At 48.8% G+C, this 16,011-nt stretch overlaps 3 protein-coding genes across 3 annotated transcripts; all 3 read right to left on the bottom strand.

Moving 5' to 3' along the window:
• Positions 1 to 676: 676 nt before the first annotated feature.
• Positions 677 to 1,591, bottom strand: N7477_007777 (basic helix-loop-helix domain-containing protein; the record flags this gene model as incomplete). The annotated part of the gene is made up of 2 exons (XM_056969440.1): positions 677 to 1,017; positions 1,075 to 1,591. 2 exons carry the CDS (start codon positions 1,589 to 1,591, stop codon positions 677 to 679), a joined length of 858 nt encoding a protein of 285 aa, XP_056819472.1.
• A 1,729-nt stretch (positions 1,592 to 3,320) lies between these two features.
• N7477_007776 (putative protein N-terminal asparagine amidohydrolase) lies at positions 3,321 to 4,589 on the bottom strand (the record flags this gene model as incomplete). The annotated part of the gene is made up of 3 exons (XM_056969439.1): positions 3,321 to 3,632; positions 3,662 to 4,317; positions 4,406 to 4,589. 3 exons carry the CDS (start codon positions 4,587 to 4,589, stop codon positions 3,321 to 3,323), a joined length of 1,152 nt encoding a protein of 383 aa, XP_056819471.1.
• Positions 4,590 to 7,327: 2,738 nt separating this feature from the next.
• N7477_007775 (uncharacterized protein) lies at positions 7,328 to 11,641 on the bottom strand (the record flags this gene model as incomplete). The annotated part of the gene is made up of 7 exons (XM_056969438.1): positions 7,328 to 7,512; positions 7,608 to 7,808; positions 7,910 to 8,062; positions 8,127 to 9,767; positions 9,843 to 10,803; positions 10,858 to 11,037; positions 11,108 to 11,641. The coding sequence occupies 7 exons, from the start codon at positions 11,639 to 11,641 to the stop codon at positions 7,328 to 7,330; spliced, it is 3,855 nt and encodes a 1,284-aa protein (XP_056819470.1).
• Positions 11,642 to 16,011: the final 4,370 nt, after the last annotated feature.

Genomic DNA, 16,011 nt, shown 5'->3' with positions numbered 1-16,011 from the left:
CTTCTCAAATGTATTATTTCAAGACAAATTGTTTCATGGAATCAAGGACTTGATATACCATTCTCAGCAATTCAATCTCTACGTGTGTAGAGCACACTACCGGATCCTTAAAACGGCGTGAAAATTGATTTCAATCGCGTACAAGAACGGCTAATCTTCTTGGACGTGATTCCGCTTCATGGGTCTTAAATGTATAAAACCTGGGTGTACGAGTAGTTGAAAAAAGGGCTCACAATAGCCAGATACGCGAAGAAGTAAGAACCAAGACTTGCATTATACCGACTGCCCCAAGCCCATCCCATCCGTAGATTCGCCGGTCCATCCATTAACAATGACAGAATAAAAGAAAACAAAAAATCAACGTCGAGGAGCATACAATCCAAAGTAAAGGGCATTCAGTAAAAAAAAAGCAAAAAAAAGGAAAAAAAAATAGAATACGCCACACCAAGCGAGATACGCCCACTGATAAGTGGACTAGGAACATTGGCGTAAGAACGAACCAACTTGATGGGAACCGACATCAAGAGAGAGGGCAGGAAACGTAGCACAATAAACCCGGCAAGAAATGACCAGATGGAAGAACGAAGAATGAGGGTATGTTCAAAATTCCTAACCACTGAAAACGTGGCAGGCGAGACGATCGTAGCACGTGCGAAATTGCAAAACAGGAACGACATTACTCCAGGTCATAGGTCTCCAGTTCTTTTGCCTCTTCGTAGTCGTCGAACTCGAGGCCAGCATCACGGCAGCGCTGAAGCCATTTCAGGGCGATGTGGTTGCGTCGGCTAACTTCAGACTTCAATTTCTGATTGGATGTGCTGATCTCGCCGATGGCGTGGTTGGTGGTCAGGCTGTGCTGCTCGAATCGCTCGTCGATGTGTTTCTTTTCTTCTTGGAGCTGGCAGATATACTCGATGGCCCGCTGGAGGATGGCGCCCTTGTTCTTGTCGCAGTTTGGCACGAGTCGAGCGATCTGGTTGATGCCTTCATTTATGGCCTCGCGACGTCGACGTTCCACTGGACAGACATTAGCATCGCGTCATTGGAACAACAAAGCGTAATATTTCAACGAACCTTCTTTGTGGTTGTTCTTGCGGATCTGGTGCCACTCGGGCGAGCCGACGGTAGGCTTCTGGTTCATGCTCTGAGCCTCACGGGCAGCATACACAGCTGCAGCCGTAGAGTTGTGGTTGTGAGCGCCGGGCATGGGCCCCTGGCCCATGTCGTCACCAAAGTTCAACCCCTGCGTCAAGTTGCTGGCATCGAACGCGGAGTCGGGGGGCGGGGGATACTTGTGTTGAGGGGTGTGAGCGGCCAGCGCAGCCTTCGCGTTGGCAGTGAGGGCATTGTCATCGGACATTCCATTCTGAGGTCCGACGTGTTGGAGAATCTGTTGATCAATGTTCAACTCGGACCCCGCATTGGGAATGCCGTGCTCGTAGTTGAGTGAATGACCAAAGTTGGAGTGGCTGTCGCCAGGCATGCTGCCGTTGCTGCCGTGAGAAGAACGGTTCATCCGCTGAGGGTCGTGGCCAAGGTCATCGGACCCCTCGCGCTTGCGCTTGTGAGCGTTTCCGTCGGGGCTGTTCATGGTGGGATCTGACATATAAAGTTCTAGAGTTCAAGGTTAGTCATCGAAGTGCTAAGCAAGCAAGAGTGTGTTCGACAAGTGAAAGCAATATTATGAGGAGATATGGTCAGTGGAATTGATGTTAGTCCAAGAATGAAATGTCGAACCCGTTCTTGGGTAGTTCAACTGTCTTCCCTCAGGGTAAACAGAGAAGCGCGCGAAACCGACGCGCCCGGTGAAGGCGTCCCCTCCCGGGCGGGCAGGATCAGGCAGGGTCATCGGTGTTCTGAAGCTCGCGCAATTCACTCTCGACGCGAAATTGGTCTATCGGCACCATAACTCAGGACTAGACTGCTCGAGGCGCATTCACGGCCCCGCGGAGGCATCAGAGGCGCGTCATGGGCTGCAGGCGACCGACGACACAGGGGGCAGTGAGGGGAAATGAGCGGCGACGAGGACAGGCGACGACCACACCAGGTAACGCGAAGGGAATTTGGTGCAGAGGCAGAGAAGCAACTTGGGAGCGTCGTTACCTTTTGGATGATCCAGTCTTTATCACCTGACAGCAAGTCACCTGCCACGGACAATAACAAGAACGAAGTCACGTTGTTCGCGAAGCGAACTTCGATATCAACCCCAAATGGACGGGGAGCAAGTTCGCAAGAATGAATAGCCGGAGAAGCGTTTGGCGCAGTAATGACACTGATAATGAGGATTTTACATGAAAAAGGGATGCTTTCTTTAGGGAAGTCGAGCGTCCGAGTCGAGAGGGACTGCTCACGTGGAAGAGGAGGAGGGTGTTGTTGGGTTAGCGATACAGACCACTTGTGCAGTTGGATCACCTGACATAATTAGGTCATCGCGGATCTTCCCGGGTTGTGCATCCTGGCCCGACTTACCGTCTTTACTGGATCGTCTTTAGATTCTCGCTGAATAGACCCAGAGACCGTCTTACTTATTCATGCTATTCCTAGAAATCAAAATTCGTGATCCTCCTCAGAGTCAGGTGCTGGAAACCCCGTGCCCCTCCTTTCGCACACCCCACGATCCTGCATTCTGATTGGCCGGCTGTCTCACAGTCACGTGCGATCGTGTTGCACGGGCCACTCTCCCTTTTTGGAGTGAGTTTTAAGTCCGTCATATCTACAGATCATGTTGTAATGTGTCTCAATCATCTTATTTCACCTTCGTAATTAAATTCGAGATATTTGTTTAAATCTTTTCTTTAAATTCAGAGGGTCACTCAGATTTCGTCATTGGATACTCTCAATCAGCCCCCTAATTTAGGCCCACTTCCATGTCTCTTTTGCTTCCCCTTGTATCAAGATAGCGATTCATCACATGGACTATCTTTGGGTTGCACTTAGTGCGCCCACCCCTCTTCTGCCTGTTTTTGCCTGCGGGGTCATGAGACAATGGTGTATTTAAGGTGGGCGAGATTTCTGCAGACCCCGACGATCTCCCATGCGATCATCACTTGCAGGTGCGGAGATCCGACGTTGCAATCATAGTTCGGCATTGTAGACGGCGTAGACTACAAGATTCACTCCGCTGGTTCCACCGGTCCAGTGAATCCAGCTATCAATAGTGAGTCGATCGATGTAGAATTAGGTATAGCCAGCTTCCTAACCCCCGTTTCGAAGGGCAGCATTCACATGTATAGATAGGAGATCAGAGATCCCACCCAGCGCAGTCGTCCCCTCTTATTTTCCTTGATATGACGCAGCGGAAGTATATCCGAGAAACCGTCTTATTCTGACCCTGTCTCTGAGTCTAAGTCTGAGTCGGAGTCTGACTTTGACTCTGGCCCTGATCTAGACCTTAGCCCAAACACCATTTTCGGGTCTCCCGTGGTATCCGCGAAACAAATACCCTCTTCCGCCGCGCCAAGCAGATCCCAGCAGAGAATCTTCACATCAAAAGCCGACTCGACGTCGATTGAATTCTCTTGGCCCCCGACTCGTGACCCCTTGGGCTCAGAACGCGGCCGTTGCGTCACAGCAATGACGGCGCTGGTCCCCGCATACCGCGCCGGTGGCTTGGTATCATCTGCCGCCGGCTCCTCCCGGTGCGATTCGCAAAGACAATCACCACCTTTTTCGGGCCGTCCTCTCCATCTAGATCACGCGTATGCTGCATTTGCTTTTCGATCAGCGGATAGAACCGATTCAGCCAGTAGTTGAATGTGTCCATCTCGGGCTGGCCCTCTAGCGCGGCGAGCTCCTCCTTGGTAAGTAGCGTCAGCCAGGCCATGGAAATAATGACAAGCTGTGACTGCGAGTCTAGCACACGATTGGCGAATTCCCAGGCTGTGTATGGAGCTTCAAATTTGTAAGGGTTGATGTCCATGCAGATGCCGAACGAGGTTGCCACCCGTATTGAGTGTGCTCGGTGAATATCGTCTGTGAGTACCTCCTGTGCACGTGTGAGGTCTTGCGCCTGGAAGGTGAGCTCGTGAAACCCCCGTTCCACGTTGCCCTCCGCGGCCCATGTGTCGTCGGTGAAGTACAAGAAGTTCTTGCGATAGTTGTGGATAACTTTTCCACCCTCATCGACCACAAGCAGAGAGTTGTAGTACTTGACTTGATCAGATTCTGTTCCGGTAGAACTAGACTCTATCTCAGGATAGCCCACGCAGACCTTGCATTGCAGGCGTTTGGCGGTTTCTCGCGCCCATGCAGCACTCGGTCCTGAACCGGCTAGCTCGAGATATGGCTTGATTGCATCCAATGAGGGGAAGTTGTAACCTGAATGTTGTTAGATAGATGGACTCAACGCGTGTACATGTCTCAACATTGAGAGAGAGTTTTGACACGTGTTGTGCGCAATACATACCAGTTAACGCTAATTCTGGTAACACCAAGACATCAGGTCTCAACAGGTCCAGACCAATACCAACGGGCGGCGTCTGATCTCCCAAGGAGATGGGCTTGCCTTTCTCTAATAGTGCATTCGCTCTCTCGATGTTACCCTGAACATCACCCAATTTTGGGGCGAATTGGAGGGTTGCGATCCTCATCTGCTGGCACGACGAAGTCGACAACGAGGATCGATGATGAATACTCTGGATAGTTATAAGGCCCCCGCGGCTGATGCGGCGAAAAAGTAAAATTTGAAGTGCAGCGCCAATATAAGGCACCTGCCGTGACCTGTGTCCAAGGCGGGCACCGAGTGAAGCGACTGCCACGGTGATGTCAGTAGCGTTAAAGGGGACAAATTGGTCTAAGCGAGACCTTAAATAGAGATTATTGCACTTGATAAAATCGTGGCAATCACAATGAAGCTGAAAATGCGCAGAGAGGGATTCGGGTGGTTTGATCGACTCGGGCGGAGAGATGAGAGTTAATGCCTTGATGCCTGATATTACTGCAGGTCTTTGGAGTGGACCAGGCGATGCAATTACCTTATTTTCATTCATCGTTGGTCTAAATACATGATTGTCTGACAAACTCAACAAGCAGATCTCTTGATTGGCTTTGATTAACTCATCTAGCACAGCGAGTCAGGATACTTAAAATTACTGGGGACCTATGTGGAATTTTATGCCATGATCTATACATATAGATACTTGTTTACCCATTTGTCATCACTGTATCGCTACCTTCCTTAGGCTCCATCTGTACCATTAGACGTGTAATACACAAAATACATCTCTCCTCCCTCCTATCTAGACATTTGTCTATCGTGCCTTGGATAGGGACCGAGAGGAACCATTATATCGGCGGGTTGAGCTCAATCGCCGTAGCCCTGGAATACGGAGTCGAGGAAACTAAACAAGCTGGTGCCTTTCGCAGATGTCCCATATCAGGCACCCTATTTTGAGATATCATGAAAGCTGGGGTAAATATATCGTTCTCTAATCGTCGTAACGTCGTTTCCTGCTTTTAATTGATGTTATTTTGGGCTAGTGTTTACCACTGTTAGTACTAAGGCCAATATTTCGCGGAGCAATCGCCTTGATAGCATAAATCTGGGTTCATTAAATATCAAGAGTGGACGACGGTACTTGAACAGACTCATAAAATCAGCGTCAGAATGAAAAGTTCAGTCACTTCGAACATAATCTGAGTCCAGGTCAGCACCTATTATTAATCAGAGGCGTTATCAAAAAGCATTTCATTCGCGGGACCTACCCCATTGTTAGAATAAAGCCAGGACCGCGAGGGTGCATTGGCTTTTCGCCTGGAGGAAGAGGTCTTGAACTTGGATAGAGTTTGATGCCTCGAGAGCCAACAGTGAAGAATCGCGACGAAGGCAACGGCCCAAGGCGTCCACCTGTCGTCTCATTCTCTTTTTTCTCAGTTGTTTCGCTCGTGGATACTTGAACCCCAGGGGAACTTGCTCCCTCGGGGGTAAGGGTAGTCAAAGCTGGCTGTGTGTTCTCGCTTGATTCATGAGAATCATCGATAGTTGGGTTCGCGCTCTGCTGACCGAGTGTCTTTTCACGCCTTCGGCGGGTGATTTGGCAGCCAGGACACGTAATAGTATTACCATAATGTCCATACCAGGATGAGTGTGCACCTTTCTGATACCTTGAAACTTGTTTGGCCATGTTTTCGAAGCCTGGGGTGGGTGATGGCCAAAAGAATGGAATTCCCCAGATTCAGCGGATCGTTGGGCTGAAATACTATCTAGCTGGGGCTAAAAAGTGAAGCTGAAATTAATTCCCCAATTCCCCGACCCTCTCCGGTTTGTTCCAAGGTTGTGTATGGAGAGGCGTGGAGAGGCTTCATTGGCCACTGACTGGGGTAGAGGCTGACCCCAATCTGCGAGTCTCTGCATATAGTGCTCGGTATAGTCCAAGTATTTGCATATCGTTCATTCTATATGTGCAGATAAATTTACATTCCAGTCGTGTAATCCAGGGTTTCCAATATCCAGCTACAATATGAGCATTTCTCAGCTCAAATCCCTAGGCCAAAGTACAGTCAGCGATAGACATGTAATGAAAGAGGACGAAACAGCTATCGGGCACAGATCGCTTAGATACAAAGCAAATACCGGCCAGCATCCTGTGATTTTCCCTTCCGAATGCCAAATCAATTGCTCTTTTTGGTTGCGACGCCCTGAGCTCAAGGGCAATACCGACTCTATCTATCTTGGTAAAGCCAGAACCTCGGAGGCGAAACCTTGCCTGGGTTCATGACGAATTGCAGCACTTAGTCTTCAGTAGTGGTTGCCAAAATCGGTCAATGGAACCCGTTACCAAAAACAACACGTTCATCTACCCGGTTCCCATTTACAAGTATTGGCTTCGGACTATCTTCCCTCGTAGCCTAGTGAAATGAATCTCATATTACAATCTACTTATGATAGTCATCACATTCGGATGACTTATTAGGTCAATATTTCTGGCTGGGACAAGTCTCATCATACGATGATGTTCATGATAAATTTAGCGAAAGATTGCGGGCAAGCAGAACTCAAGTTAAGAGCTGCACACAACGTTCATGGACCAGTATATTCATTGATATTGCGTCAAACATGCCCTTAGGCCATGTACCTCAACCATACTCGCTCACAAGTTCTAGTAAGCTACAGTGTTGAACTTTCATGGATGTCAAATATACATCAAGTGTGGTCATGCATTGCGTTATCGGAAAAGAAATGTTGGGTATGTAAGAAGGAAAGCCTCGCTTAACACCCTATAATGTGCAGTGATACAAATCTCGAAGTGACGAGCCGAAACTACCTTATGGCCCTGATGAAATGCAAGCATCAATTTCCTGCCTTCCATATCAAGTATGCAAACCAATACTATTCGCTTCGACGGACCTTGTCGCTGTCCTTCCGCGCAAGATCCTCTCTCTCGCTTTCCTTCTCCCGCCGTGTGGAATCTTTTCTCTCCTTTCGAGAGAAATCCAGAGGCTTGTAGGCAAGACCGTGCGCACCAGTCATTCGGATTCGTTGTTCAGTACGAGACAGGGTCCTGCCAAAGTCGTCTGGAGACCCGGGGCGTATGCAACCTCGTAATTGTGTGTCGGACGCGACGGGGGCGAGAGACTTTGAGTAAAAGGCCGGGAAAATCCAAAACTACTGCGGGGAATGTAGGAGGAGCGGAAAAGCTCGCTGTATGGAGAGATACCATCGAATATGCTTCCGTTCCGCAATTGCTCGGCTGCGATCCGGGCATCGTTCAAAAGCAGCTCGTCTTCATCAACCTGACGCTTGTTTGGCTTTGACGCTAGTATTTCTTCCTCGGTCGGGGGCTTCGGCTTGCAAAGTTCCTTGGCACGTTCTAGGCAAGGCAGAGATGGGACTGCCCTGCTATATTGCTCGATGAGGGAGTATTTCTTGGCAGGAGGAGAGCTTTTCGTCGTGTCCGATACTTTGACTAACTTTGAGCCGGGTTCGTCCGTAGTCGATTCAGCAGAGACCGGCGCTTCGAATGCTCGTTTCCGTCCTTGTTCGGGCTCTGGGCGCACACCCCAGGAAAGTTTCGATAAAGAAACTTCTCCCAAGCAGCCGTCTGCTCTTCAACCGTTGCGTAGACTAACAAGGGAGAATTAAAGTCAGCAAAAACTCTGGAAAATGAATAGAAGCGGAACAATCTTACCAGGGGGTTGCCATTCAACGGTCTCTGAGCTGCTGTTTGGATGAGCAGACTGATTCGTAGTGTCCACCGTGGTGGCCCCCCGAAGCTGATTCATGGGTTCAGTCGATTCAGGCCATGAATTGGCTTGAGGCTCTTGTCCACGATTGAAGAAATTGGTCTCAGCTGGGGCGACCTTGGGCGACCCGGGAGGCGTGATGGCAGGATCCGTGGACTGGGGCTGTGATTCATGCACTTCTTGCTCTACAAGTGGTGCTGTCGCAACGTTTGGGAACAAAGGCCCCGGGGCTTGATTGCTGCCGAACGTAGGAGTGGATCTTCCAGGCGCGAATGCGTCCTGACTGAACATCGAACCCTGGCTTTGCGAGGAAGTGTCGGAATTTGGCTTCGAGGGCATAAACAAGGATTGTGAATGTCCTTCAGCAGTTGCTGGGGATTGAGTAGGTCTGAGCACGCTGAACGACCGCTGCGTAGGCGCAGTTGGCGTGGCGAATGAGAATGGAGTGTTTTCTTTCGGAGCTGTGGTTGTCGTATGAGGTGATTTGAACAACGAGGAAGACGAAGGTGGCGCAGGGCTTGCAAAGTTGAATGGCGAGCTAGATTCCGTGACAGGCTCCGCAGCCACGGTGGAGGTATCATTGGCGACCGCAGATTGAAAGGGGGATTTCGAGGCGGGGAAAAGTGAAGACGGATTCGGTAAGGTGTTATTTTGGCTTGGTTCAGCATGCTTCGGCGATGCAAAGGAGGACAGAGAGTCGGCAAAGGGGTTGAGCTTTGCAGTCGAGACCTCTGATGTCACACTTGGAGAACTACCTGAGAAAATTGACGCGGACACCACTGCAGGCACGGTGGTAGGCGCAGGTGTGTCTTGTTTCTCACTTGGCTCAGGTGGTTTGAATGAGGGGAACGGCGAAGAAACAGTAGTAGTCGCCGGCGTCTCTTCGTTTTGGCTCGTCTCCGGTGGCTTTGAGAAAGAGAATAAAGATCGAGACGGCTCAGAGGAGACCTGTGCTTTGAACGCTGGCGCAGCGAATGCATTGCTGGTCGCAGGCACAGAAGAAGTGCTCGCGGCAATGCCACCAGACAAGATTGAAGAGAACGAATTTGGGCTTGGGGTTGACAAGGCTGACGGGGTAGGGGCGGGTTTCACTGTAGCACCACTGGAAAACATCGAAGAGAAGGGGTTGGGATCGGGTGAAGAAGAAGCGGGAGGATTGTTTGCCACCGGTGCAGCAGAAAACATCGAAGCAAAGGGATTCGCCGTGGAAGATGTCTGGGGAGGATTTAGAGGTTGTTGGGCAGGGGGTTGCTGGTTGGCAAATGGGTTGACAGAGGACGAAGGCACGGGGTTCTGGAAGAGATTGCTCGTATTGGACTCCACCTCACTGTCGAGTGATGGGGAGTTCATCTCTACCACGGGAGCAGGAGTTTCGTTCTCATCGTCAGTGACGAAGAGAGACTCATCATCAAGAGTCATGTCTGCCGACTTGTCGGTTCGCTGGTCCAAGTAAGACTTATCAACCATGCCCATTCTCGCAGCCTCTCGAATGTTCATCCCCAGAATGACAGCTACCAGAGATCTTCCCGACCGCTTTGACTCGACGTAGGATTCGGAGAAGGAGTGCTCTGATGATGGGGAGAATGCTAATGGAAAGTTTTAGAAATAGTCGGCGTATGTAAAGCAAACAAGCGCCTGGGGTTGCATAAGGTGGAACATACCGATAGAGTCAACAGGACGGCTACCCCAATTAAGGTAAAGTTGGCCATTCGCATTTTCGTCCAGGGTCAGATCTTGATCATTGCAGAACTGGATCGTCTGCTCATCGTCATCAAAGTGTAAAACTCGAGTCAGCTCGTCCACAGTCCATTCGTCGTTCTTGGATTGTTGGGAAACAGGCTGACGACAGTAGCCTTTCCAGATCGCACGAATAGCCGTTTGCCGCACGTGGTTGAAATAAATTTCGGCGACACATGCCATCAGGTAGGACACACTTCGTGAGTTGATGATATTGAAGAATCGAGTGTAGAATCCCTGGGCGATTGCATTGGGTCGACGCGCATCTAGTGTGCCTTGGTAATCCCAAGTGTTGCAAGAAGCTGCATATAGCTCCAAAGCAACCTGGACCCGAGGAGAGTTCTGCAACGAGAGAGGCCACTTCTGGACACGAGCTTCGAGATCGGGGCGCTGATCGTGAATAGAGAAAAGAACGTAGTATGCGCGGAATTCCTCTTCGTTTGGAAAAGCAATGCGTCCACGATTATCGTCGTAATAGTACATCAGCGACAGCATCGTGTTGTTCAGCTGCTCGCGCTCTTGGTGACGGTCGAAAGGTTCCTCATTTGCTGGACTGGAGAGAAGGTGAAGTGACACGATGTGGAAGCGCGCAATTCTCTCCAAACAAGTTACTGCAATTCTAACGTCCTCCTCCTGAGTGACCTGCTGGACGGAGAAGTCATTTCTAATAGATCGTGTCCGATCCCAAACAAACTTGTGAATGAAACCCAAAGGCTCGTTACCTCCAACAACATGGCGAATCAGGTAGTTCGTGGCTTGAAGAAGTGTCTTTGGTGTTCGAATATCAGAGGGCAATTGTTCGTCGTAGCCAGCGGCCGAGCGTCGGAAACGCTTCAGCATTTTCATTTCCATATTCTGGAGTGCATTACTTGATGGATGTAAATACTAGGTTTGAAGGATTAGCGGGGTCCGAGGAGTGCAGAAATCCGCGATTCATACTTTTTCGCTTTTGTCGACCATCTTTTGGACGATGCGCTCCACCCGTTCGAATTCAGGACACATGCTGGTACACGTGCCCACTGGGGTGATAGCTTGATTCAAAGATGTAGGCTGATTCGGATCGGCCATTTGCCCATCTCGAATTGCTTGCTGGCGCTGTTTCGCTCGATCAAGTTTAAGCTATATCAGAAATTAGAGGAAAGTTTTCTTCATTAAAATTTGGTGAGAACTCATGGGGACTGATGCTGACCTGCTCGTATCTTTCATGGTATGAGGCTACAGAGGATGCATCCTCCACAGGCACAGACACCATGAATCCACTGTTTGAGCTTCTAGATTGAGATTCACGCGGAGGTTTTTTTGATATTAATCCGCCTCGTGGAGCAAATTGACCGTGACGAACGGTCGTGTCGTTGGCTATGGCAGCGAATGGCGACTGCGATTGCTGTATTGCTTGTTTCCCGAACGGATTTCCAGTGACTGTCTGTTGGCTGATTGAAGCGAATGGCGAATTATTGTTGGCAGAGCTCTGCAACTGTGATGTCGACGCAGCAGAGTGAGGAACGCCTGAGGGTGCAACGCCAGCGCCGCGTCCCCCCCGGCCACGAGGCATAGATTGGCCCCGTCCTGCGCCACGCCATTTTGATGCTCTAGATCTGGAACCCCTAGGCTGGAATGTCATCCCGCGTGCGGCTGATGACCCGCGACCACGCCCTGAAGTGCTCGTGACGCTCGCCTGTGCATGTCCACGAGGAGCACCGAACGGGTTGAATGGGGTTGCCATCCTGTCCGCAATCAGCGGAAAGGAACAATGGACCGCCACCAGCCACTTCAAAGCTCCGCCCCGTGGGCTTTGTCTTTGGTCAAGTGTTGGGCAGGTTTATTGGAACGGATGCGAGTTGTGGACAGTGGGTTATATGCGTAATTGGAGAGGGCTGGAATGCTGTTTGGGGAGTCGATTCGCCGAGGCGAGGACCAGAAGTCAGTCCATGCTGCTATTTAAAAAGTACTGCCTGTTTCTTCGACAGATCACAGCGGCCGAGCAATGCAGGATTGCGCCATTGGTCGAACCTTGCAATGTCTCGAAGTCGCAGCGACGGGAAGGGTGAGACGGCGGTACCTTTCGAGCGATCGCGGGACTTATTGCGTACCACAACACACAAGAAGCATGTCGCGAAAAGATGCTAGTCTGAGGCAGATGCGATGAAAGAGGTGCTTGAAAGAGACGCGGCAGGTTCGTGGGAGGTGGAGGTGACGGAAGAGAGATCGTAAAAGCAGCCTGCGCAAAGGTTAGCGCTGATCCGTGGAATCTCTCAATATTCCAAACCTCCAGAACGCTTAGAGAAATATTAGTTGCGCTGCAAAGATGTCGAGGAGAAATTGCGGATGATGCTCTGCTGCTTCGCGTGAGCTCGAGGAGGACCGGCGCGGTTCCACTATTAGCCGCGCGCTTGTCCCAATTAAGTGGGCGGTTATTGCGGACTATGAGATGACCCCTCTGCTACAGCTGGACGAGACTCAGCCGGACCAGGTAGATATCACAAAGACTCTATATAAGTAGCCCTGACTTACATCCTCGGAGACCTCTGACACCGCTTTAACCGACACTATAGAAATGGAACAAAAGGGGGTCAAAAGAGATTTGGAGAGACGTTCAGAAAGGCAACATGAAAGAATTGAGAAGTTAAGTATGAAAGTATTGTTACATGGATTGTCGTTTTGCTTGCGCCATAATTTGAGAACTACTTGTATCACTGGACCCCTCAGAATGAGAATGGTTACAAGAAATATTGATCATGATCGTTGTCGCTGAGACCCCAGGGAAATGCCAAGTCTCTGAATCTACATCTACAAAGCAAGATGACCGAAATACGCTGACTTACAGTGACTTGAGAAAACATAATGCATCAAATATTCGGCAATGGCGAACACCTTTCTGCCAGAAGTTCTCGGCTCAATGGATTATGGGAGACACCTGCCACAAATTATCAAAAAAAGGTTGGGGTTCTATCGGGCGGACCAATCTAGAACTTCAATTTTAGAATCTTGCGCTACGCAATCGAAACGACTTAGGCGACTTGACGAGAGGCAAAGGTGAGGCTTAGCCTCTCAACTTCATGTAGTTTGGCCAAAGAGGAGTTAGTAATTTGAAGAAAGAACTGGAGAAAAAGTGATTGATAATTCCTCCCCCTCATTTTCCCACACATTGCATACTGACGAGGAAATGCTTGAGCGAGGCTGCTTTGGGCAAGAGTACCGCGAACTTTAAGGAAGACTATTCACTATGCATGGCTGTCCTACAAGAAACAGAAGCTAATAAGATACAACCTCGAGCATGCGCATGCAAAATCATGATACCTCTCGTCTCAGCGGAACTATGACAGTTACAGTAGTTTTCGAAATCAGCTATACCGCCATACTCTTACTACTTGATTGCCGGAACATAACTCCGGATGACGCTAACCTGTTTGGCTCACGCCCTTTAGTTCCAGCAGTACCGTTATCGTAATGATTGTATTGCCATAGATGAGTCATCGTCATAGTACTGTAATATTATATGGAACCAGCCAGAATTGTTCTGTAGATCTGGCGATCTGGTAAGATCGCCTGCTAGCTTTCCTCTCCCGTCAGCCACGTTTTGCCTCTTTCCTTATTCTTCCCGTACAGGGTGACCAAGAAACAAATGTCGGTCTCCACTCTTATTCTGCTGGCATTTTGCAAATAACCAATGAATTCAATCTGTATTGATACCCTTTTTTTCCGGTTAACGCTAGGAAAGAAAGAAAGTGAAAGCGTCATGTAGAGTACCTTCGTAAGGCGGTATGTAAATATCAGAAAAAGGCGGTGATAAAACCGACATTTGTTTCTTGGTCACCCTGTATGATAAGGGATGTGGAAGTTATCATTGGTGCACGAGATCCGGAGAAACCAGCCCTATTCTCTCCCGGGCCACACCGCCTTAACTTAGTGCAGATGGGGGGTCAGTAGCATAAATGGTATTTAATGACTTGCTAGTGGCCCCTTGACCATCGTCTCCTCTGTTATAGCCTATTTCGCTCGCAAGTTATCTATTTTTAGCATTCATCTCTGCACCTCGTCCGTCAGAACTTGTCCAGTTAAAGAACACTTCTAGTAAGTTGACGTAAGTTGACTTCTCTATTAGCAGTGTCAATGACTTGGTCCTAAGAATGTCTCGAAAGTCTGAAGCTAAATGTCGACTGCTGATAACGGCAATACCATTAACGATAAGCTGGAATACGCTTAAGGAAGACCGGGGAGTTTGCATGATCGCTCTCCTTCGCCTGATGGATGCATTGCTTTAATATTCGAAAGAGGGTACTATCATTGCGATCGTCTCTTCATTAAGAGAAGTTTGCGACCCAGCGAATTTAGAATATCGCAGAGAGGCCTTCATATCCCTCGCTTAGGGAAAGAGAGGCTTTATAATAAGGCGGAGTCTTTACGATTCATTCGACGTAAGACTAACATTCCGGTTCCAACTGTGTACGGTGCATTCGAGATGGACGAGTCATTCTTCTTGATCACAGAATACATTTAAGGTACACCTATGTCCCGGCTTTCCGAGGATCAGAAGAAAATTGTCCGCGGTGAACTCTGTTAGCACTTGGCCACCCTGCGTGAAATTAGGTCAAACACTATAGGCGGACACTTAGGGCTAGTGATCCCTCCCTACAGAGTTATGAAGTGCACAGAGAATGATAGCTGGCAAGTCAGGGTATCTAAAAATACTGAATACGTGTTCTGCCATAACGATCTATCTCAGCCAAATATCATTGTTGATCCCGTTACATTAAAGATACGAGCGATCATTGATTGGGAATATGCCGGGTTCTTTCCGAAATACTTTGAAGCGCCTTTTTACGAAAGACTGGGCCCTTCTGTTGCAATCGAAGGTGAAAATAACGATATGAAGGATTTACTCGGATTTCTTAGCAACAGCCCTAAAGAGTGAAGAGCAATGTAACCTATTATTACGTGCACAATGGCGAACAAGACAGATATGTAGACGCGAGAAAAAGCCGACTTTGGTAGTCAGAATCTTATTGTATTCAATTTATGTATGTACCGTATCTTGCTCCGTGGAACTCATCCATTTCATTACCACGGTTTAGCACTCCCGAAATATTGACACCCCGAGCAACTTTTTTATATCTGGGTTGAGCCCTGCTTTAGTGAGTTGATATTTAAAAGAAGTCTTAGATTAATAATACGTACTTAGTGCGGTGGCTTACGGCAACTCGGACACTCGGTCTGAGTAGTAGAAACTTTTGTTCCGCAATGCCTGCACGAAACAATCTCGGACGGCATTTTGATTGAGAGAAGTGCTAAGGCCTATCAGTATCTAGCGACAGACGGACGTAGAATATATTGAACTGGGGCCATTCACAGGCTTCGATTCTTTTCAGAAATCAGACCAAGTAGGCGAAAAGGAGGGTGAGGAAGGAGGGTACTGGGTATTGACCAAATGTTGCGAGCCTTTAGCCCCTTTTATATCTAGGATGTAGGCAACTATTACTGGGCATGCACCCACTTTTGGTGCGTCACACATAAGTGATTCCAGCGGGGAACCTGTCACTTGATGTTTACGGGGCCTGAGCGGGTTCAACGCAGCAGAATGGGATGAGTTCAGGCCCTTAGGTCGTGGAGAATTTCTTTTACACCAGCAATGATCAACCCCAACGAATTATTCAGAGCCGCATTCCAGCTTGACAAGAGTCTCTATCATTGGCTAGGAGGAATGGTCCGTGGCACGGAACCGGTGTGAAGCTTCATGCATTAGTGCGAGGCTGTTTCCTGGGTATCACATCGTATTTTGCTCTTTAGCGCGCTGCTACGCTGCCTTTCTCGACTAACCTATTACTATAAGGGCTCTTCTAATACTGGAGGTTATAATTATGGTTCGAAACTTATCTTATAGGAAGATAGCTATCTTATCGAGATAGAGACCTAGCTTTGCAGAAAGGTATTCGCAGAGAGCTTTTATTATTAGCGGTGTCACGGTTCGTTTTCGGCTAGTTCGAGTTTGGGGAGTATAGATAGTTCTAAACTGGCGTTGGTTTCTACGAATATTGATAACCGTAAGCTTAGAATATTTAGCTTCTTCGGCTATCTGAGACGTAGTAAAAGACTGGC

This window comes from Penicillium maclennaniae (genome assembly GCF_028827695.1).
Source record: "Penicillium maclennaniae strain IBT 15551 chromosome Unknown utg000007l:1.0-4884863.0:1.0-4888362.0, whole genome shotgun sequence".
NCBI classification, from domain to species: Eukaryota; Fungi; Ascomycota; class Eurotiomycetes; order Eurotiales; family Aspergillaceae; genus Penicillium; species Penicillium maclennaniae.
Note: the sequence above shows the minus strand (reverse complement) of the source record. Positions and strands in the feature narration are given on the sequence as shown.